At 42.3% G+C, this 24,805-nt stretch overlaps 1 protein-coding gene across 1 annotated transcript in view; it reads right to left on the reverse strand.

Moving 5' to 3' along the window:
- Positions 1-5,824: 5,824 nt before the first annotated feature.
- The window catches only part of LOC108791512 (aquaporin-4-like), a 32,693-nt gene continuing 13,712 nt past the window's right edge, over positions 5,825-24,805 (reverse strand). Inside the window, exons 4-5 of the mRNA XM_018562021.1 lie at positions 7,677-7,757; positions 5,825-6,043 (exon numbers count right to left, since the gene is read on the reverse strand). Coding sequence (XP_018417523.1) covers positions 5,825-6,043; positions 7,677-7,757 — 300 coding nt within the window. The remainder of the gene's footprint in view (positions 6,044-7,676; positions 7,758-24,805) is intronic.

The following is a 24,805-nucleotide window of genomic DNA, read 5'->3' on the forward strand; positions in this document are numbered from 1 at the left end:
GATTGAGGGCTTAGTGTGGAAACAGAGAGGAAAAGAACAGAAATCAAAATTTACACTGTGGGTGGGAGATGCCCCAGTATACTTATGGAAGTCCCCCCAATAATGAAGGAGATGATAACCTAAGATATTCCAAGTATAGGTGAAAATAAATAGGCTAACAAAAAATGAAAACTTACAAAGAAAAACGAAACGTTAAAAAAAACCCAAAAAAGCCACGGACAGAGTAACTGCTCCAAACTCCCAACTGCTGTGGATACTTCCCCCCCAACCTGTTTATAGAGTGGCGGGGGGATTTATAAGGGGCAGAGGTTGTGACATGTTTAATCCCCCTATACAGAGACACACCACCCCCTAACGGGAGGGGTAGAGTCACAGATAATGGTTAACTCTTCCGTTGTATTCTGTCTCCTCCCTCTGGGCAGCTCAAAATATAAGACCACACCAGATTGTTTTGGCTGGATGTTAGTTTAAACGTGCTGCTAGCTGGTAGTGTGTGGCAGAAGTACTGACATCCTTCTGAAATACAATTCTGATAATAAAAACATATGATTTGATTGTAACTGTATTAAAGTGTGAGAGAGGGAATTATATATATATATACATATATATAAATAATGCAGTAACAGACAAGAATGTAAGAATAATAAGACTGAAATGTCTGTTGCCCTTCATGCAGAAGTGATAACAGACAGAATACACCAACTCTATTTATAATATAAAGTTACAAAGCTGCAATACATGCTAAAACTTCATGCATTGCCTATGTTGCGTTGTTCCAGTTTCAAATGATTGCAATCTTTATATGCCTACATTTTCTGGCTGTGCAGAAGTATTTCTTGATATTTTAATGTGGATCTTGAAAATATGTTAATGTGCAGAATGACAGATGATACTAATTTTCCATCATGACACAACACATGTACAATTGAGAGCCTTGCAGTTGAACATCCCACCTCTGTCCACTTTGCTTTATGCAAGCTAGCATGAAATCTAAATGCACGGAGTTGTGTATTTATAATAACTGCTTTGGGGGCATCTGGGGTGTCATTGACACTTTAATAAACGTCTCCTGTAGTATGAGCAGGTATTTTAACTTGGTGTACATCTGATAAGGGAAGCCCCTGACTTGCTATCTTGCATCCTCCATAGCTAATTTTGTAGCACAAGCAGGTTGCATCTAACTGGATTGTGCTCCTTTGTACAGTTATCTGGCTCCTTTCAGTCTACGGGTGGTATCCTAAATCCACAGCTCCCCTATGGGATTATCCCATGTGCAGTTGGGATTGTTTGCAAAGCGCTGTGCGAGCATCCTCTGGAACAAAAGCACTTGCTGTGTGCGAGATTTCATTCAACACAGATCCTAGTCCATTTCTGTGTACTGCACGGTCAGCATTTCCCAGATCCCAAAAATGATCTATCTATCTATCTATCTATCTATCTATCTATCTATCTATCTATCTATCTATCTATCTATCTATCTATCTATCTATCTATCTATCTATCTATCTATCTATCTTCTAGTATCCAAATACAGATAATGTGTGCAATCCCAATAATTAAAGTAATAAAGATTTTAAGAATGACGTCGGTGATAAAACACTATTGTTTTTACCACTAGATGGGGCACAAGAACTCTAAATATCTGTAAATTAGCCTGAAAAGATTTTCATGTTAGTCTGGAATTTTGTTCCTGAAGGAGCAAATATTTCCACTGCACGGAGAACGCATTACATGCAGTACAAGTGCAAAAATGATTTAGTAGATGTCAAAACTGAAACTAGGGTTTTCCTCTGCTTAAAGTATAATTCCACTTTCACAGCCAAATTGGAATAACACCTATTTTATATTTGTTACATGTTCCCATTCACATAGCATAGGCTAAAGAAAAATACTTTAAAAATGCTTCTTGCAGTTTGAATTGCTTTTTATTTGGGTTAGTGTATATTGGCTTCTGAAGGGTTACAATTTCTACTTGCTTCTCCTTTGTAATGTTAGGAGGGGCTGTGAAGGGTTTATTCATTATAATTTGTAAATTTGAACACTGCCTGTCCTAACAAAGGGTTAAAGAATTACAACCCTGACTTGTGCATTGTATGTGTATGAAGTTAATGAGAGAAACACAATCCTTAAATGTCAGTCCTAAGTATTTCTATAAGGATAGATCACCGTGAAGGTGCTCAGAAAAACCTTGATTTAGCCGTCTTACTTGCTGCAACAAAACATCTAAAAGGCAAATTAATAAAAATGTTTTTTTATTATTTTTCATTATGCTGCGTGAATGGGAACACACAACAAACATACAGAGGAGTTTTCTCAAATTTGACTGCAAAAGTGGAAATACACTTTAATATAATATAACAAGCTCTGTTATTAACACAGGAACTATAAGGTGCCCCACCTGCCATGACCATTCTAAGAGAGTCCCACTCTCCTGTAAGACTGAGTATTATTATTAAGTATTGTGAATACAGTAAAAGGAATGAAACTGCTTGGCGGCTGGGGTGTACAGGCAGAAAGTATGAACAGGGAGTGTTACTGTGCACGGCCAGATATAGGAAGGCTCTCTGTGGTTTATCAATAAAGTGTGGACAGACTTTTTAAGCTACAAGCACTACTATGATGGCAAAGCAGATGCTGCATGTCACTGTCTTTTATAAGGGAATTGCCTGCAGCTTGAAAGAGCTAATGGTCATAATTTTAGATGTATAATAGCATATAGGTGTTATTAAAACCATACTCCAGCTCACTTACAATACACACCTCAGACCTTTTGATTGGGTAGGGTTAGCTCTGCAACACTCTGTCCATGGGCATGAAAAGATATCAGCTAGGAGCTCTAGTTTTACCATCAGAACTACTTAAGATTACTAAAAGTCACTTTATGAGTGCCAGTGACTCTTGCCACGTCAGACTGGATGTACAAGATATTCAAATATTGCACTATACCAGGGGTAGCCAAACTTTGGCCCTCCAGCTGTGACAAAACTACAATTTTCATTATGTCTTGCAAGATTTTGTCAGCCAAAGGGTTTTCACTATACCAATGATCAGATGGATTCTACTTTAGTAAGTTTCACTTCTAAACATTTTTATTTTACTGTTGCTCGTGTCTATTTTGTAATATCTTTTCTGTACATAATTCTAGCACTGTTTTTTTAAAATTAAAAGATATCTTTAAAGGAAATGCCTTAAACTTAATCTCTGCATGCTGTGACCAGAAATAACGCAACCCTGCCTCTCTGAAGAATGTAACAGGTGTACACTCTGTTACATTCCTATCTGGGCGTAGAAGTAAGAAATATAGACTTTTTATGGTGAGATTTACAACAGCAAATGCATGTTTCCATTAAAAAATATGGTGACAGCTGTTTGTATGTGTAAAGGCTTAAAGTGTTTGTTACCCCAAAAATTAAAATTCCTCATATATGCTAGGTTATTCATGTAGGTCTTCATATATGTAGACTTTAATGTTATTTTTCCTTTTAAAATACCTGTTGATCTTAAAAGTTGCTTCTGTCTCAAACTGATCATGCCAAGTAGGTGTGTGCATTTTCTACTAATCTATGAGAGCTGTTGTTGAATGACAGCTCTTCTCACTATGTGGGCTCAGTCTTACTTCACACAAAGCCACAGATGGAGAATATACTTCCCTCCTGTGTGTAAGTGAACTCGCATTTTGACCACCCACCTCTTTGTTTATAAAAGACACAAATGGGCAATGTACTTCACGGCTGTGTGTATAAGCCTGCAATACAAAACAGACATAAGATACACACCCCCTCCACCTACATAAATAGACATGCTCCCCACTACATTGAAGAGGGTAATGAATTAGGATGTGCAATCATGTGACCGCTAGATAAAAGTTTAAAAATAAACGTCTTTATTTTTTAAAAGGGTATTTACTACATTACTATAGCCTTTTATTGATGTGTTCACAACTACTTAAACTGCTCAGGTGACCTGCCCTAGTGACGGTCACACTCAGTCTGCTGATGCTTATACTGTTGTCTCATGAGTTGTAAATCATCTGGAGGCCTTTGTGGAATTGCCAACCAAGACGGATGATGATTTTAAAGCCATAAAAGATGCTCTAATTAGAAAGTATCAATCAATTCTAGAGGTTCCTGCTGAATTGACTGAAATACTAAAATTTGATCCCTGAGTGGCCCTGCTGGCGCCACCTAGTTTGACAGCTGCTAGTGCCAGCTGCCAGAATACAGTAGCCATCCAGGACAGATTTGTCTATCCATGTTGTTTAGCATGGCTAGGGAAATCAAGCTATTTTCCTCATTCAGCCCTGCTAGAAAAATTGTAAAGCGTATGGCCAGCTTTACACAGATGTGATAAGCCGCCTGTGCACCACGTTAGGGCAGTGCACTAAATGACTAAAAAAAAAAAGATTCCTATACATCTCTGGAGGACCTGATGAACCAGGATCAACTCCTGCACATCGAGTGAAAGTCCTAGTGCTAGCTACACTAATGGCAAGCCTGGACACCTTACAAATACCTTACCTGAGCAGAAGCTGACTTCATCTGGTCGCAATAGACTTTTTTTAAGGTCAGAATAACATAAGTGGATGTGTTGAATGGTGCGTTTCTGTTAAAACATGTAGTGGCAGCTACCATGTGTGTGTGTGAAGGGTTACCTTCTTAGTTGACCAGCCCCAGTGACTGAAACTCTCAGTCTGCTGGTGCTTAGATTGTTGTCCCTCGAGCTGGAAAATCTCAATGCAGGGTGAGTGGGTACATCATATCAGGAATTGCAACTGAAATAATGTCAGTTTTTAAATGTTTTTTGAACCCCCTCCCTAACAGCTATATCACATACATCCAGAAGGGGAAGTGGACATACTTGTACGACCTTCTTGTTTACATTTTTGTGCACACCCTGCACGCACACAAAGCTGCTTAGCAAAGCTGATTAGACTAGCTTCCAAAGGTGGTAATATGCACATTTTAGACCTGAAGAATACTTAAAACACCCCTGAATTATATATGTTTTGAAAGCAGAGACTCTATAGAATAAAATGTTGGCAGCTGTATTAGCGCTACTCAAACCTTTAGCGCTACTCAAACCTTTAGTAAAATATACATTTAAATACATTTTAGTTAACACAATATAATATCCATTTTTTAATGTACAAAATATAAAAGATGGGGTTGTGCCACCTAAATAGATTCCAAACGTCAAGCTTCAAAATTGTGTGCAACTGGGAAATGCTTTAAAACTACAGTACCCAAAATTGTGCATAGGCATAGCTTTTACAGGTCTTCAGTGTAGAGATACCCATGAATAATGGACTTGCTTTCATTCTAGCATGGGCGGCGACCTCCGACACAAGCCCCCTTTGTGAAAGCACATTAGTGATGCAAGATTCTTTTTAAGGAGACATTAGAAGTCTATTAGACTACTAATGTCACCTTTGCACTCCAATGAAGATGAAAGCATAGTTCATGCTTTAACAACTGTATACCTGGCCACAGTGTCTGGGGAATGACAGCTCTGAAACCAGAAGTGACAAAAAGCTTGTCGATTTTAGGTTCATTCAGCAAAGAGAAGCAGCGGTAAAGGTATGAATCTCTGTAGTCCTATTTCTTAATATTTGACTACTGGTCCAATTTAGATCCAATTTAGATCACTTACAATAAATACAAATATATAAATACAAATTGTTCTAACACGTAATATTATTTGTTTATGAAATACTGTATTCCAATAACATTTATTTTGGCAATACCATTTCCACAACATTTTTTATGTCAGTATTTGCTGTCCTCTGTCCATAAACAGAAGTTTCTCTGGAAATATGCACTTGCTGCTAATTTGGCTCGTGTTTTTGCTCCATCTGCCGTGTGCGTCCTGCAGTCTGTGTGGCCATTGAGAGGGAAGACCGAGAGACACTTGCTGTTTCTACTATCTCAATATCCTTACATGTGAGACAGGCAACCAGCTTTTCCCTTGAAGCACTTGATGCAAAGAAGAATTCATATGAAGCACCTGCTAGAAAAGCACCAAGAATGGGACCAATCCAGTACACCTAGAAAGAGAGATTCAGAATTTAATCAAACCATAAAAAGACCATCTAGCCTTTGAAATGTGCTAATAATTTAATGTAAGATTTGTGGTTAGAACCATCCTGTAAATATAAAATGGCTCCTGTCTGCAGTAAATGATCTGCTAGCATGTATAAGGGCCTCGAGGGGAACCTGCAAATACCTGCAAAAGCATTCAATTGCCTCTCAAAGCACTAATGTCATGCCTTTCTGACAGGACAAAACTCCAGCACATCCTGGTAGTTTCTTAGCTTGCCCACTACCTTCCATCCCCATACAATCCTACTGTGCGATTACTATGATGGCCAGCCTTAGTGGTCAGTAAGACTGTGTGGAAGGTGTTGGGCAAGCCCTATCAGTATTAGACAGTATTGGAGCATCACCTGATCAAAAAGGCATGGCATTGGGCTGTAGAGGAGGCATTAACTTTATACTTGCTAGCAGCTTCTAGCAGCTAGAATGCCCTCCATGTTGATCCTGTGGAGCAGACAAGGATGGAGTTGCAGGGATGAGAAGGCTTAGATCAGGCTGTACTGATCTCACAGAGATACCTGGTTTCTCTTGGTGGTAGCTACCCCATCATGCTCGCTGGTACTTGCCCTTTCTTAGTATGGCTGCCGATGCCCACCACCCAACATGGCTGCAAGTTAAACCATTAGTGATGCCCTCAGTGAGGCGTGGAGTGCTGTCAGCACATTGTATGGCGACAGTGGTGGGGAAAGCCACAGCCTGCCACCATGCAGAGACACCCACTAGCCCATATCAGTAAGTGCACAGCACCACATCATATGGAGGAGGCAGAAGGGAAACACAAATCACTCCAGAGGGACGAAGAGGGACGAAGAGGGATATAGACTTATCACAAGTGTGGTAAGTATCGACTTACCACACCCCCACGGGGTGGAAAAAAAAGGGTACCTGAAAAGGGTACCTACAAACTATCTGCCTGTAGATTGCAATTACTAAAGAATTCTAAAAGTGCCTGTGTTGTCATTTTTAAGATAAAGGTGAAAGTTCTCTTTAAATCCTTATTTCTTGACACTAGGTGAAAAACTGAGCTGCCTCTAGCAGATGGGGTGTTGGCCACTGTCAGGGACCGCCCCTAGGCTGTGCTTTTGTTTTTTGCCTAGTGTCCTACTCCTGACGGTGGCACTATAGCCCATTGTTCAGAAATGCAAGTTCTCTGATGTGTCCTTCAATGAAGAGAAGAGAGCTCACATTTTATGTTTCGGCATGCCATGCTTAGCCACCATGCATTCAGCCACTGGACCATAAACGCCACACCAAACCACACTTGTTACCAAATTTACCATATTTATGCTATAACCAATCCATGAGGAAATTATTTAGATGCCCGTATACATACTGTATATATGTTTAGTAAACAGTAAAAAAGGATTTTCTTTCTTTTTCTGTAGATATACTATAACGTTTCATCTAAAACGGTTTTACATTTAAATTGAAAGGTGTTCACATTAATAAAGCTTTCAAAACGATTTTAAACCCAAAATGAAGTTAACTAAGACAACAGGCAAAGTTCACAAAATACAACAAAACACAATAAAAAAAAAAGTGACAAACTGCTTAATTTGTTTTTGTGTTTCTTTAGAAACTCACCCAGTGATGTTCCCAAAACCCATTGAGCAATGCTGGTCCAAAGGATCTGGCTGGGTTCATACTTCCACCTGAGAATGGTCCCTGTTATGTATAATGGTGAAAATTGTAATAAAATGTTATAAACAATCTGAAACTTTAAAGTAGAATAAAGCAAAACCTTTTTTAACCATTTTGAATTTGGGGTATATGTTTTTCAGCATCTATATACTGTATGTATATGTTTGTCATGTTGGACTTTTGTATATGATGTATTATAAATAGATTTGTAATTTTTAGACATATGTTTGATATGTAATCTTGTTAACAAATATGACACCTAAAATGCCCCACCTCTTCAGTCTTTTCCCTAATTTAATATATCAAGGTTTGGGGATGTGGTGTCAGATGGGTGTAAATCTGTGATACTATAGAATATTGTAGGGTTCTGCAGTAAAATTGGGTAAATGGAACTGACTTGAAAGAGGCCAAAATCAGCTCACGACTTCCATAATTTGACTCTTGGACTAAAGAGTGCGAGTCAGGAAGTTGAAAGTTTACAGTATTTCTTGGAAGAAAAAAAGCTGTTTCCAGAATCAGGCCAAGAAATGAGTCGGCTTCAACGCAGACTTCTAAAGCTTCAGGGTCCAACCGTACATTTTTAAGGTCCGAGTGGTCCATGCCCAATTGTTTCTCAGGATCTGTGTCAACTGTTCCCTTTACAAGAAGTTATTCCAATATCCCACATTGGGGGTTCCCTTGGGAGTGTAACAAGGTAAGCACAGGGACTAGAACTCTGGTGAATACACAGAGTATGGAGAACAGACCGAATAGCAGGGCCATGAACTGGAAGTGCCAAGGACCCAAAGCAATGCAAAGAAATTGCTGCTGTGCTGAAAATACAGTGACATGCAAGTACACGTCCTTGATGTCTCCACAAGCCAGAAAGTCTACCTGATAAAGCTACTGTGGGCTGACAGACCTGGTGTATTCCATACAGAAATCTGGGACCACAGGCATTCAGGCCCTTGAGATCCATAATTGAGTGGATGCCCCCTCTTGGCTTAGGAGCTGTAAAAAGGTTGGAATAAAATCCTTGAAACTTTTCCAATGCAAAAAACGCGGCGATAACCCCTCCAGAAGACCTGCATGGGCTATATGGAGGTCTGCTAATCTGAGCAGTGACACCAGTAGGTTGGAAGACATGAAGCAAGGAGGGGGTTGGGAGTGGAACCCTAGTTTGTAGCCCTTTGAAACCACCTAGCATACCCAGAAATCTGCAGACTAATGTTCACAAAGGCTAACAGATGTCCCCTACTTTGGAAAGTCTGGTTGCCCCTTCATGTTGAAAAGGACTGCAGGTTTGGGGGATTTAGGTGCTCATGATTTGCAGTTAAATTGGACTCTGGTTTGGGTTTGCCCTTCCCAGATAGCAAGCAATTGAGCTGCAAGTTTGAAAATGACTTGCTAAACTATTGCAGACTTGCAAAGCTTCACAATTAATTCATGATTAGAGACTGAACCCTGAGAGTAATGAAAGGATCTGTTTTTTTACTTTAGAGGGGCTATGCTTCTCAGCATGAAGCTAAATGCTTCATATGTGCCTGCTCCACAGCCCAACATTTCATCCAAAGAGTTCTCTGCATGTGTACTGATAGAAGATCTATACAAGAAACAGGACAGGAGACATCCACTAACCCATCAACACAGTAGTGCAGGGCTAAAGGCATAAACTCTAAACACTCCACAAATAGAGGATTAGTGTGGAGTAAAGCTGGATCCCTTGCCATGAGTTAAGTCCATTCCCCCAATGTTTAAAAGACTAACATGCAATGCAGGACCTGTCAGGAAAAACAAGGTTTTGGAGAGAGTCTCCAGCTGTTTACCTCTAGAATCCCTAAATAATAGTGTATTATCTACAGGGGTTGTCAGAGCTTTATTAAGATGGGAAATTGCAGGATCAACCGTGGGAACAGCCCACTTCTTCATTAAGGTCTCCTGAAACTGGTATTGAACCGCAAAATATTTGGGAGATGTAAACCATTTATCACCAGTTTTCCAGTTAGTGTACAGAATGTATGGAAAGAGCGTGAACATGGGAAAGGTTTGTGTAGTCTTAGGATATCTTAGGTACTCTAGGCTGGTAGCAGCTCTCGTAGAAGCTACTAGCTGCCCCTTGCTACATCTTTATATTGCCACGTACCTCTTCAATAAGATCCAAAATGGTCTCTTTAAGCCTGAGAGTTATGGCGGCTGTCTGTGACTCCTCATGAACAACCTCATCTGGCAAGGATTTTTGAAACTCCTCATCAGATAGAACCTCCGCAACCGAAGGCTCAGAGGCCGCTGAGGCTGCAGGCAGACCAGTAATGATTCTGTAGTGGAAGGCTTTGAGGTACGGTTATGTCCTCTGTAGTCAGAAAATACAATTGCAATCCGGCCCATACGATTCTGCATAACTATGCTTAAATTCTCTTAGTTTAAAAACAAAGAGGATGCCACAACTGAAAGAACCGAGGAGGAATCAGAGGAATTAAGAAGGACTCAAGCATGGGGTAAATGTTCCAGGCTGTCTGTGTCAGGTTCTTTAGAGAAAACACTGTAGACTGCCCTGGAACCAGGGCCGTATTGGTTGCAGATCTTCAGTCCTCTTGGCTCCGCCCTCCCCTGCCATGTACCTCTCTCCACCAGCCTGAGATACTCAGGATGGAGAGCGGGAAGCAGAGCAGAGAATGTCCATTCTCCACTCTGCTCCGTGTAAACAGGGAGAGGGCCTTCCCCTCTCAGCTGTCACAGGAGTTCCAGCGGAGTGCTGTGCTAGAACTCCTGTATTGGAAGTGACAGGTTCAATAAAGAGAACCTGTCACCTTCAAATGCTATCACACAGGGGCTTGTTAGCTTCTGTGTGATAGCAATTAAGTAAAGTTTTAAAAAAAGATACAAACATTATTAAAGAAATAAAAATGAAATAATAAGAAATAATAATTAAAATTAAAAAAAGGTGATTAAAAAGTAAATGAAAACGCATTGTGGAACCTGGAGGCCAGGAGAGAGAGTAAATCCGGCCTTGCCAGAGACCATTGCCTGTTAGCATGGAATGAAATCACCTCAGATGGCAAAGAAAACAGGGAAGGCTCTGGACATAGGCATATCAAAACTGAGGTGGAGATGAGAATAAGACTGAAATATCAGAGAACAGGTCTCCATACTGATATCTATAAAGGCATCGATATCAATTGATCAAAACTGGAGCAGACCGAATCTGGAGCATTTGCCCATGGCAACCAATCAGCTCCTATCTTCAGTTTGCTCAGTTAACCTTTGAAAATGAAAGCCGAGTTGTTACTATGCACAGCTGCTACAAATTGTGTCTGCTCCGGTCTTAGTAAATTCCCCCACATTATATTTTAAAAGTATATACAAATTAGTAGATACATCCATGACCAGCTATGTTACCAATGTGCTGTTGGTATCCCAGGAGACCAGATGAATTCTTCTGATTCACTGATTCATTTTTCTGTAAGGGCTGATTCACACCATATGCGTTGGGGCTGTACTTGCTGTTTCCAGCGCAGCCTTGCCATGGACGTTCACACCACTGGGAAAACAGTGGTGTGCACTGAAAAAAAGTACAACATGCTGTACTTTTTTTCAGCAGAGCAGCCTCCGTTGTGCCCATAGAACTAAATGAAATGTCACTAAATTAAATGAAAAGTTCTACCAAAAGAAAAAAAGCACAGTTGCAATGTTACATTTCCGATAATTAGGCCCCACATGCCAAAGTACACTGTACGTCTCCCGTCACGAAGGGGTTAAAATCTTATTGCAGTGAACTGTCATTTATTTAAAAGGAAAAAAAAAAAAAACTATCCCTATTAAAGTGTGTTAATCTTGTGAAATTAGCCTATTCTGCTCTATTCACATAGAGAAAACACCGGGGTAAGGATCCTTATTTTCCAAAAAAGTCTCTTTTGACAGCTCTGACTGTCTAGGTCATGTGACCTCACAGCAACTTGTGACATCATTACTTAGAGTTCATAGCAGTTGGTACTCTGTGTGCGTCTTCTCGTGCAGTTTGTTGTGTGGTTTTCATGTGTTTTCGTATGCGTCTTCTCCTGCGTTTTCTTCTGCGGTGTCTCGTGTGGTTAAGCTGGGTCTGAGGAGAGTTGAAAATATTGGACCGGCTGTAAACAGCTCTGACTGTCTAGGTCATGTGACCTCACAGCAACTTGTGACATCATTACTTAGAGTTCATAGCAGTTGGTACTCTGTGTGCGTCTTCTCGTGCAGTTTGTTGTGTGGTTTTCATGTGTTTTCGTATGCGTCTTCTCCTGCGTTTTCTTCTGCGGTGTCTCGTGTGGTTAAGCTGGGTCTGAGGAGAGTTGAAAATATTGGACCGGCTGTAAACAGCTCTGACTGTCTAGGTCATGTGACCTCACAGCAACTTGTGACATCATTACTTAGAGTTCATAGCAGTTGGTACTCTGTGTGCGTCTTCTCGTGCAGTTTGTTGTGTGGTTTTCATGTGTTTTCGTATGCGTCTTCTCCTGCGTTTTCTTCTGCGGTGTCTCGTGTGGTTAAGCTGGGTCTGAGGAGAGTTGAAAATATTGGACCGGCTGTAAACAGCTCTGACTGTCTAGGTCATGTGACCTCACAGCAACTTGTGACATCATTACTTAGAGTTCATAGCAGTTGGTACTCTGTGTGCGTCTTCTCGTGCAGTTTGTTGTGTGGTTTTCATGTGTTTTCGTATGCGTCTTCTCCTGCGTTTTCTTCTGCGGTGTCTCGTGTGGTTAAGCTGGGTCTGAGGAGAGTTGAAAATATTGGACCGGCTGTAAACAGCTCTGACTGTCTAGGTCATGTGACCTCACAGCAACTTGTGACATCATTACTTAGAGTTCATAGCAGTTGGTACTCTGTGTGCGTCTTCTCGTGCAGTTTGTTGTGTGGTTTTCATGTGTTTTCGTATGCGTCTTCTCCTGCGTTTTCTTCTGCGGTGTCTCGTGTGGTTAAGCTGGGTCTGAGGAGAGTTGAAAATATTGGACCGGCTGTAAACAGCTCTGACTGTCTAGGTCATGTGACCTCACAGCAACTTGTGACATCATTACTTAGAGTTCATAGCAGTTGGTACTCTGTGTGCGTCTTCTCGTGCAGTTTGTTGTGTGGTTTTCATGTGTTTTCGTATGCGTCTTCTCCTGCGTTTTCTTCTGCGGTGTCTCGTGTGGTTAAGCTGGGTCTGAGGAGAGTTGAAAATATTGGACCGGCTGTAAACAGCTCTGACTGTCTAGGTCATGTGACCTCACAGCAACTTGTGACATCATTACTTAGAGTTCATAGCAGTTGGTACTCTGTGTGCGTCTTCTCGTGCAGTTTGTTGTGTGGTTTTCATGTGTTTTCGTATGCGTCTTCTCCTGCGTTTTCTTCTGCGGTGTCTCGTGTGGTTAAGCTGGGTCTGAGGAGAGTTGAAAATATTGGACCGGCTGTAAACAGCTCTGACTGTCTAGGTCATGTGACCTCACAGCAACTTGTGACATCATTACTTAGAGTTCATAGCAGTTGGTACTCTGTGTGCGTCTTCTCGTGCAGTTTGTTGTGTGGTTTTCATGTGTTTTCGTATGCGTCTTCTCCTGCGTTTTCTTCTGCGGTGTCTCGTGTGGTTAAGCTGGGTCTGAGGAGAGTTGAAAATATTGGACCGGCTGTAAACAGCTCTGACTGTCTAGGTCATGTGACCTCACAGCAACTTGTGACATCATTACTTAGAGTTCATAGCAGTTGGTACTCTGTGTGCGTCTTCTCGTGCAGTTTGTTGTGTGGTTTTCATGTGTTTTCGTATGCGTCTTCTCCTGCGTTTTCTTCTGCGGTGTCTCGTGTGGTTAAGCTGGGTCTGAGGAGAGTTGAAAATATTGGACCGGCTGTAAACAGCTCTGACTGTCTAGGTCATGTGACCTCACAGCAACTTGTGACATCATTACTTAGAGTTCATAGCAGTTGGTACTCTGTGTGCGTCTTCTCGTGCAGTTTGTTGTGTGGTTTTCATGTGTTTTCGTATGCGTCTTCTCCTGCGTTTTCTTCTGCGGTGTCTCGTGTGGTTAAGCTGGGTCTGAGGAGAGTTGAAAATATTGGACCGGCTGTAAACAGCTCTGACTGTCTAGGTCATGTGACCTCACAGCAACTTGTGACATCATTACTTAGAGTTCATAGCAGTTGGTACTCTGTGTGCGTCTTCTCGTGCAGTTTGTTGTGTGGTTTTCATGTGTTTTCGTATGCGTCTTCTCCTGCGTTTTCTTCTGCGGTGTCTCGTGTGGTTAAGCTGGGTCTGAGGAGAGTTGAAAATATTGGACCGGCTGTAAACAGCTCTGACTGTCTAGGTCATGTGACCTCACAGCAACTTGTGACATCATTACTTAGAGTTCATAGCAGTTGGTACTCTGTGTGCGTCTTCTCGTGCAGTTTGTTGTGTGGTTTTCATGTGTTTTCGTATGCGTCTTCTCCTGCGTTTTCTTCTGCGGTGTCTCGTGTGGTTAAGCTGGGTCTGAGGAGAGTTGAAAATATTGGACCGGCTGTAAACAGCTCTGACTGTCTAGGTCATGTGACCTCACAGCAACTTGTGACATCATTACTTAGAGTTCATAGCAGTTGGTACTCTGTGTGCGTCTTCTCGTGCAGTTTGTTGTGTGGTTTTCATGTGTTTTCGTATGCGTCTTCTCCTGCGTTTTCTTCTGCGGTGTCTCGTGTGGTTAAGCTGGGTCTGAGGAGAGTTGAAAATATTGGACCGGCTGTAAACAGCTCTGACTGTCTAGGTCATGTGACCTCACAGCAACTTGTGACATCATTACTTAGAGTTCATAGCAGTTGGTACTCTGTGTGCGTCTTCTCGTGCAGTTTGTTGTGTGGTTTTCATGTGTTTTCGTATGCGTCTTCTCCTGCGTTTTCTTCTGCGGTGTCTCGTGTGGTTAAGCTGGGTCTGAGGAGAGTTGAAAATATTGGACCGGCTGTAAACAGCTCTGACTGTCTAGGTCATGTGACCTCACAGCAACTTGTGACATCATTACTTAGAGTTCATAGCAGTTGGTACTCTGTGTGCGTCTTCTCGTGCAGTTTGTTGTGTGGTTTTCATGTGTTTTCGTATGCGTCTTCTCCTGCGTTTTCTTCTGCGGTGTCTCGTGTGGTTAAGCTGGGTCTGAGGAGAGTTGAAAATATTGGACCGGCTGTAAACAGCTCTGACTGTCTAGGTCATGTGACCTCACAGCAACTTGTGACATCATTACTTAGAGTTCATAGCAGTTGGTACTCTGTGTGTGTCTTCTCGTGCATTTTGTCGTGTGGTCTTCATGTGTTTTTGTATGCATCTTCTCCTGCGTTTTCTTGTGCGGTATCTCGTGTGGTTAAGCTGTGCGTTTTTTTCGTGCAGTTTTCCTTTGTGGTTTCTCGTGCGGTTTTCCTGTGCTTGATACCTCATCATCTTTTTATTTAGCGTTAGAACACTTGCCACCTTCTTTGAGTTCTAACGCGATGGCAAAGCAATATGAGCCAAAGGTTGGAGCTGGTCTCCAAAACCTTGGCAATACTTGCTTTGCCAAATCTGTGCTGCAGCGTCTCACCCACACTGCCCCACTCGTGGATTACATGCTGACCCGTCAGCATTCCCAGAATTGCAAGTATGGCTCAGCAGAACTTTACACCTCTCCTAGCTGTTGGGTCATTGTAGCTCTCATACAAAGACAATACGCTGCTGCTAACAGTCACTCCTAACTGCCATCTAAGCACATGATTTCCAATGCTATGAGGAACATCAATGACTGATCAGCAGAAGGCCAACAGTTCTATTATGGATTGTGTGATCAGAAGCAGACAATGAGGGGATATTTTATAACACTCTACAGCAGGGCTCAAAATTTCCACTCGCCCCCTCGCAATTGGCCAGTGAAAATTGGGTGGGGGCGAGTGGAAATTCATTGGCGGGATGCGGGCGCCGCCGGCAGTATGAGAAAGGAATCTGCTGGCGATTACCCGGTCAGCTCTCCCCCTTCTCTTCTCCTCTGCGGCCGCTCTATAGCTGCAGCGGCTGAAGAGGAGAAGAGACGGGAGAAAGTTCAGCTCAGCTGGCTGTCCGTCATCTGCAGTCTTCCTCCGCCCACGTTAGCTGCCATAGGCTGGGAGGAAGACTGCAGAGCTGTGATTGGCTGGATGGCAGGACAGTGCGGGACCTGAAGGGAGGTTTTACGTCGGACAGGAGTGATGTCGGACAGATCGCTGTACCCCTCCCCCCCCCACCAGGAGAAGAAAAGGACACACCAGCCATGTGCACTGTAAGTCCCTGTTATTTCTGCCTTAAACTGCTGACCTCTGCGCTGTGCGTTCTTGCTGACTGCTGCGCCATGTGTTCCTGCTGACCGCTGTGCGTTCTCGCTGACCGCTGCTCTGTGCGTTCTTGTTGACCGCTGCTCTGTGCGTTCTCGCTGACCTCTGCGCTGTGCGTTCTTGCTGACCTCTGCGCTGTGCGTTCTTGCTGACCGCTGCGCTGTGCGTTCTTGCTGGCCGCTGCGCTGTGCGTTCTTGCTGACTTCTGCGCTGTGCGTTCTTGCTGACCGCTGTGCATTCTTGCTGACCGCTGCGCTGTGCGCTATTTCTGCCTTACACCGCTGACCTCTCCACTGTGTGCTATTGCTGACTTCTGTACCGTGCATTATTTCTGCCTTACACTGCTGACTTTTTTGTGCTTTAAGTTATTGTACGATAATCGCGGATGATCCCGCAAAGTACGATAATCGGCAGGTGTATGGGCAGCGTGTGGCCGCATCTACTGTACGGTCGCACGACATTCGTCTTCCGAGCACTCTGGAAAACTTGCCAAAAATCTACGATTTTCGGCGGTTTGGTGGCATGCTCAGAAGACGAAAGCCGCACGGGCTGGTGTGCGCAAGTGCACACTGCCCGCTCAGCATTACAATCATCAGCAAGCCCTCCCCTCGGCGGGAGGACTTGCAATGATCACAAGTACGATCTGCCTGTCCAAGATGGGCAGATCGTACAAAATTTTAATTACCTTACAACCATCGCACAGCGAAAGTCGTGCGATGGTTGTAAGGTGTATGGGCAGCTTAACACTGCTGACCTCTGCACTCCGAGTTACATTACTGACTTCTGTACTGCTGACCTTAGTACTGTGCATCACACCGCTGGCCTCTGGACTCCGCGTTGTTACCTATCTCTGTACTCTATGTCACACCACTGACCTGGCGGAGTTAAGTCCGGGGCAGGGTAGGGGTTAGGTGGGGCAACTGGTGGCGAGTAACTTTTAAGGCCTGGCTAGTAGCTCAGGACTTGAAATTTTGAGCCCTGCTCTACAGGCTGCCTGCAAAAAATTAGAGGAGGGGCGCATACAAAAATGTACCCCTAAAAGTGTGGTTCTGGTTTTGTGTGGATCTGTTGTGTATATTGACACACACAGCAATGCTGGCCACACAGTTTACAATCTGACCTCACAATCTCATATAGACAACAATGGAGTACAAAGATCCCAACACTGTCTTTTCTAAAACCTATATGTGTGAGGTTTTTAATTATTATTAATGGAACTTTAATCTGTTTGCTTTCAGGTCGCTCTGCAGAATTCTGCATGATGTGTGCTATGGAATCTCACATGGACAAGGCTTTCAAAAGGCCAGGACATGTTATGACTCCTCGTTCAGTGACTGCTAAGTACTCATTAATATTGTATACTGCCGCTGTGAATGCATTAAGCTGACCATACATGAGTAGTCAGTCCCGCGACTGAATGAGAAAAAAGGCTTGAGTCACAGTGAATGGGGGAATCCCCCCTACTGGTCATTTGTATTCTGACACCAGCAAGAGTTCTGCCATCAGAATACCCAAACAGTGACTGAAGTTGATTGGCTGCAACCACTGTTCAGGTGGCATGATGCAACCTAAATAGTCAACTATTCTCTTTACATGAACTAAGTCATATACTAGTATATTATAACATCTTAGTATATATATACTGTATAATGTATCTTCCTGTTCTGTTCTTTTTTTCTTTTAGACATCGCAGAGCACTTTTTTACTTGGACAACAAGAAGATGCTCATGAATTTCTGCATTATGCCAACAATAAAATGCAGAGCTCATGCATCTATGATGATGCGTCTACTTTAATGTAAGAATCCTTTATACTAAACAACACCGGAGATCAGTTCTAATGCTGCCTAGAGGGGGTTTGGATATAACCAGACCACATAATGGACCTTCTTCCCCGACCATACATGTATACTGATAATACAAGCATTCAGCCTTATGACAACACCGAGCTTATCTCAGTTACACAACAGACTATTAACCAAAAATGTCCAACCTAGCATCTAGACCAGGGCTAGTCAACATTAGCAGTCCAAACCCCATCATGGCTCTGCTTCTGGGAGTCAGACAGGATCTCACTCACACTACAAAATAATAACAGCAAAATGACATTTTGTGTAATGTTATTATGGCCGACTTTTAAGGCTGGATCGAAAAAGAGTTATTGATTGTAATACATTGTTATTTTGTCTTTTAGCTCCGTCCAGACTGACAACAACACAACCAACTTGGTGGATCGCATATTTTCAGGCTCTCTGAAACCTCAAGGTAAGTTGGCACATTACCACATGGATTGCTTTACTTGGATAATCCTTTGTTTCTGAAGATACACTGGAAATTTCAGATTGATTTTGTCCAGATATATTAATGGTGCTGACTAAATATTTATTTTTGTTTTGTGTTGCAGTCGTTTGTCAGAACTGTCATTATACATATGATAGGTATGAGGAATTCCTCGACATCCCTCTGGAGATCAATGTAAATATTAGACCTAATATATATTATTTTATATCATATTGAGTTATATTTTATTATTTTAGCACTTAGCATTTGTACTTTTCTCTGTACATTAGCAGTCAGGTTACAATTTAGCAACTTTCTAGGGCATTTAGCATTTTTCTACAATACACCTATAAGAGCAGCTAATTGATTATTTGTATGACTTTAAGTAGAAAAAAACCCAACAACAGATGTGGTTTATTAATGAAAGATTCACTGGAAAGTTCACCGTGTACTGACATTCAGCTAAGTGAGATTTCATAACATTTGGCTGGCATTTCTTAGTCACATTCGCTCTATTTACAATAGGATGAATGTGCACCAGGCAGATGAAGCAAAGTGGTGAACAGCCATTGATTTTCTACAGTGGCTGTGGACTACAGTTCTTATCCTGCAGACATATCTGCCGGGAATTGCTCTCCAAGGTACTGCACTAGGAGGATTAACTGTCCCTTTGGAAGTGTTTGTCTAGCCTAAAGGTTAATTGTTAACTTTGGAAAAGTGAAGAAAGACTAGAGCCCTAGTTGAGTAATTACTGCTACCTGGGGTTCCATTAGGGAGATTTTACATTACTTCCTGAACTGCTGACAATGTTCAATCATAGAGCATGGAAGGGGAGCTTTAAAACAGCCACACAGCAGTTTTTTCAGTAGAGAAGGGTAGGCCAGATCCCTGTCAGATCTGTATTTATGAATTTGTTACAATTATTATTAATATAAAAATGAATAACATTATCTTTGTGTTTTTATCTTTTCCAGTCCTCAGATAATATCACATGGAAGATGTCATGAGAGCGGAAACACTGGAAGGAGATAATGCATACAGATGCAGTCAGTAAGACTTTTTTTTGGTGGCTGTTCAGCACGGCCCAGTGTTGGTGGGGTGAATGTCTTTACTTTCATGTTCTAATGTATTTAGCTTTGTAGTAACACTGACATTTCCATTTCTTGCTTTCTTAGGTATAGCCAGTTGGTGATGGAGGAAAAGAGGTGTACCATCGACAAAGCTCCTAACATAGAGGCTCTCTCTCTCAAAAGAGATTCAATATGTTCACAGGAAAAAAACTGACCAAGGTAAGCCTGCAGTGAGTTCAGGGTGTGAGGTCCCCTGTTCTGTAATGTGAAGATTTCACAAAGTTGTTTTTTAGCTACAATGCCTAATACATTGTTCTTTTTTTCCAGAGATTAAAATACCCAAAGAAGATCGACATCGGTCAGTACACCTCGAGTGGCAGTGGGGCCATCAAATACAAGTTATATGGTGTGCTTGTGCACAGTGGCTCCATTGTCAAAGTGGACACTATTACGCCTATGTGAAGGTGTCAGGGACCAGAACACCTCCAGATGGCGCTGGAGCAGACCCTGCATTCCCAGTGCTCACAGGTGTCTCCAGGCAGCCAGTGGCTGTCAGGGACCTGAGCGCCTCCAGGTGGCACTGTGACGCTGGAACCAGGACCTGCAGCTCCAGTGCTCACCTGCAGGTGTCTCTGCAATTAGGCACCACCTTCTGATGATCTGGGAGGGTATTTAATCCTTCCCTGCAGTGAGCCTGGTGCCACAGTATTGTCGCCATTTCCTGTATCTTGATTCTTGTGCCCTGTTTCTTGCATCCTGGTGCCCCCTTGTACCCTGACCATTACTCCGTGGCTCCCTTTGTGTTGCCTTGCTCCCCAGGTTTCACTTGCCCTGTTGTATGGATTGTATTTGAATTTAGTTATCTATTATTATTTGCTTGTGTTTACTTATTTTCGGTGAGTTGAATAAACTGTGTGCTCATAAACATTGTCTGGTGTGGTCACACATTTGGTCCTCCCGTAGAGATACCTGTACGCGATGTGGGGACACCCATGCACGGTATCTCTGACAGAAGGTAAGGAAAACTTAGAATATGGAAGAATTTGCTGAATATATTTGGTTGATCATATTATGTTTGTTAATCTAGTTTATTATCTATTTTTCAGGTTAGTCACCGTTGGTACCTGATGAATGATTCACAGGTAACCCCATGTGACACTGAGACGGCCCTTAACCAAAAGGCTTATCTACTCTTCTACAAGAGGTATGCACTTTCACAATATGATTTGTCATGCAACTAACTATGACCTTTCTTGTCATAGTTTTTGTAATTTCATATTACCATAACAATTTCTCATTTATCTGTTAGAGTACTATCTGAGCCCTGCAGACCACAACCAGACCTTGTGACAGCATGCTGTAAGGTAAATTGTCCGTTCATTATTGTGCAAACCTTCTCATACCTGCCTACAATCTATGGGAATGATAACTGCTTCCTATAAAGAGCACTGAATGACAGCAGGTTCTTGCTGATACTTGAATCACTTACATAGACCACTTTGTACTACCAACAGGCCCGGATTTCCCACAAGGCCACCGAGGCCCGGCCTCGGGGCGGCAGAGCGCCGACGGGCGGCAGCGGCGACCCTGTGGGGAAGTTGCGGGTGCCGGTGTAAGGTATCCGGCGAAAAGGCGGGGGGGGGGCGTATTGTGGAACTTGGCCTTGGGGCGGCAGGTGGAGTAAATCCGGCCCTGACTACCAATATGCATCATACATACTTCATCTAAAAGTAATATACACCAAATTATTGTGCCTCTGTGAAAGTGGATTCTTCATATTTCCTGTAGAGAATCCAGTACATAATGGGTATGAAAATACTGAATAATGCTCTGGGGTCATAGATAGCATTAAACTCTAAAAGGATTAACCCTCATTGGTACATTACAATTTAAACTTTTTTTTTTTCTTCAGAACGCAACATCTGCTAGAGAGGTTACAATACCAAAACCTCACTCCACCACTACAGTACAATCAGAGAGCGGAAGGCAAGGCAACCCAGATTTCCTGGAACCCCCTGCTAAGGGGAGGAAGGTAAATTCCGACTCTATGGGGGTGATTTACTAACCTAAACACACGCACGCACCAGGTGCGTGTGATTTTCACACAGCAAAACGTATTTATCAACCAAAAAGTCTCTAAAAGCATATTTCCACTAATGCCATATATGGAAAAATCATGCACATGATGCATATATAATGCTGCTTCACAGTTTAGACAAAAATGGTTAGCTCATGCATTTACATTCCTGCATTCATCAACGCAAGCAACACAACATAGAGCTAATTTACACAACATCACCTTGCAAATTCATGCAGGGCTTTGCACAACACACCTGCTGGGTGTGTACACACTACAAAGGTGTTTAGATTCCACCCATAGATCATGCTGGGAGGGAACACACTACAGAGGTGTATACATGTTCGTGGTGTGTTTATAAGGTTAGTAAATCAACCCCTATTTCTGCTGTCCAACAGTAAGAGATGAAGGCAGAGTCTGCCAAGTCTGTATTTTTCAGGATCATTGCCCAAAGGCCAAGCCAGGTGAACCTGAAAATACAACCTCTTACACCTGCAATTCTGGTTCAGAGTAAGGCATCAAAGGGCAGCACACTGGCTTAATGGTTAGCATTTATGCCTTGCAGCAACAGGGTCCTTGGTTTTAATCTCGGCCAGGGAACTGTCTGCATGGAGTTAGAATATTCTCTCTGTGTCCGCTTGGGCTTCCTTCCACCTTCCAGAGACTAGTAGGTCAATTGGCTCTAGTATCTGTATGTAAAAATTGGCTATGCAGATGTGTTATCACATGCTAGTCCCAAGCCTAAGCAATCGGGGAGAGTTGGGGAACAGCTTGGAGGCCTACCTTGTAAAAATTTGTTGTGCACATGTGTTAGCAAATTCTGCATGCTAGTCCCAAGCCCAATCAATTGGGCAAGGTTGAGGGAAAAGCCTGGTGGCCTACCTCGTATAAATTTGCTCTGCACATGTGTTAACACATTCTGCATGCCAGTCCAAAGCCCAAGCAATTGGGAAGGGTTGAGGAAAGGGCTGGTGGCCGACCTCGTAAAAAAATTTGCCAGGTAGATTCTTTGGAGAAAGGCTTTCAGGTGCATCAGACATGGTACCCAGAGGGCCAACCCATAGAATCACAGAGAGCTGGATACAACTGATCGTATACATACATACTGTAGAAGGGGTCAGGAAGGAATGTATGCCTTACTAAAACGAATTAACTTCCAAATTATTTGGGGGTGTTTTTTTTGCCTTCCTCTGGATTTGCTTGCAGTTCCGTGGTACTCTGTGCCAAAAGGAAGATAGACTCTGATTCCAGTTTTGGTGTCCAACACCGAGAGTCTGCATTGAGTATAAATGTTCTCCCAGTGTTCGTGTGGGCTTTCTCCCACACTTTAGAGACTGGAAGGTCAATAGACCCTAGTATGTGTGTACATATTGGCTATGTACATGTGTTATCACATTGTGTATGCCAGTCCCAAACCCAAGCAATTGGGGAGAGTTGAGGAAAGTCAGCTGACCTACCTCCTAAAAACAAAATTACCAAGGCGATTCTTTGGAGAAAGGGTATCAGATTCAGAGAGCCAGCCCATATAATTGCAGAGAGTCAGATACAACTGAACAGATATATACATACATACAAGGGGTCAGGAAGGAATGTCCTTTTACTGGAAGTAGATTCCAATTTATTAGGGTTTTTCACCCCTCCTCTGGATTTGCTTGGGGTGAAGAGTTCTCAAGATTCACCCTTCAGGTATGATGATCCAGGGCGTTATCTGATCGCCTTCAAGGGGTCAGGAAGGAATTTTTTTTTTTCCCCTAATTGAAATAAATCAGATATTGATGCCAGTTTTATTGCTTTACTGTGGATCAGCGAGGTGATAAGACTTCTATTAAAAAATATTAATCTGGGGACTGAACCCGGATTAAAGCTTGTAAAAAATATATATGTTTTCTGTTTTTATTCTTATGATTGCTCCACTCTCATGTCCACACCCAAATGACCAATGTCATATCTACATGGTGCCCACCTTTTATTTGTCTTTTTATTGGCTGGACATTCCCAAGCCTTCTCTGACACAATTTCACCCAGAATGGGCTAATTGATAGACATAATGGAGGTGGAATGGGTAGAATAATGTATAGTCAAAGTTAGATGATGATTGGGTAATGCCCCCTAAAGGTATAGACAGAAATAAAACATTTACTCTATTATGAGTGGTGATTCCTTAAAGTGGACATATAATACAAGCAGCTATTTGCACAGATGAAATGCAGATCAGGGAGCTGTTTGACATAAAAAAAAAAAAAAAACATATAATGACATAATATTACAAACAAAGTTGCCATTTCAGCTGCTGTGTCATCTAATTGGTCTTTTCTGTCTTCTTATGTTTATTTATTTAAAATTTTGTAAAAGAAAAATACATTTGCATCAAACTATTCCTGGAGTTCAGCTTCAGAATTGTAGAATTATAAGTTCCCCAAACCCAGCTTTCCCCATGTCCTATTTCAGCAACTAATACACTCTTTATCAAAATCACACCATCCAATTATTTCTACAAGCAAAAGAAGAAACAGTAAAAACTTCTATGCAACGCCCTGCATAGAAAAGTCTGATATTACATTATATAAGATATTATATATGCTCCGCCTCAAAAAACTCCACTCACTTGGCCTACAATACATTGCTCTCTCATGGTTCTCCTCTTACCTGTCTTGTATCAATATGTTTATTGAAATGTTCACATATCAAACATAATAAAGATATTGGTTCACAGTGTATCATTGCTTTGGTTCTTCATTACAATCATGAGTACACAGGTACTAGAGTTACGTATGATACATAAGCATATTCAAGGAACAGGGAGACCTTGCATTTGCAAGAGCTCAAATTATACATTTGACTCTATAACATGTGCTGTGACGCAAGTATCCTGTCCCCTGGCAGTGAGCCGATGATCAGCCAAAAACATAAGGCGGGGTAAAGGCCCCAGGAAACAGAAAATCGGGGAAAAGGGGGAAAAGGGTGTTGGTGGGGAGGGGGGGGGGACTAGTAGCCGGTCACCCATACTACTAGGGAGTGGGGGGATATTTGCATATATCAAGCATCCTACGGGACATCCATGGTTACCGCCCTGCACGTCACACACGGATAGCCATCAGCTGTCCAATCCACGTTATATACCTCGGTAGCTCATCGGGTCTATCCCTGGGTGACGGGATGTGAGCCATGGTTCCCACACACTCAGAGTGTTTGTCTTCCAAAATACTAGATAGTCGCTCGTTAAGCATAATATGATCCACCCTCTGTTTAAATTCTCCATAAGGGATTTGTTGTTTCTTCCAGTTTCCTGCAACCGTCAATTTGGCTGCCAGGAAAATAAAGTGCGCCAGAGCCCTCTGAGGCTTACGCAACCCTGGTTTAGCCATG

The sequence above is a fragment of the Nanorana parkeri genome, unplaced genomic scaffold, assembly GCF_000935625.1.
Source record: "Nanorana parkeri isolate BGI_ZX_2015 unplaced genomic scaffold, ASM93562v1 scaffold556, whole genome shotgun sequence".
Taxonomy (NCBI): Eukaryota; Metazoa; Chordata; class Amphibia; order Anura; family Dicroglossidae; genus Nanorana; species Nanorana parkeri.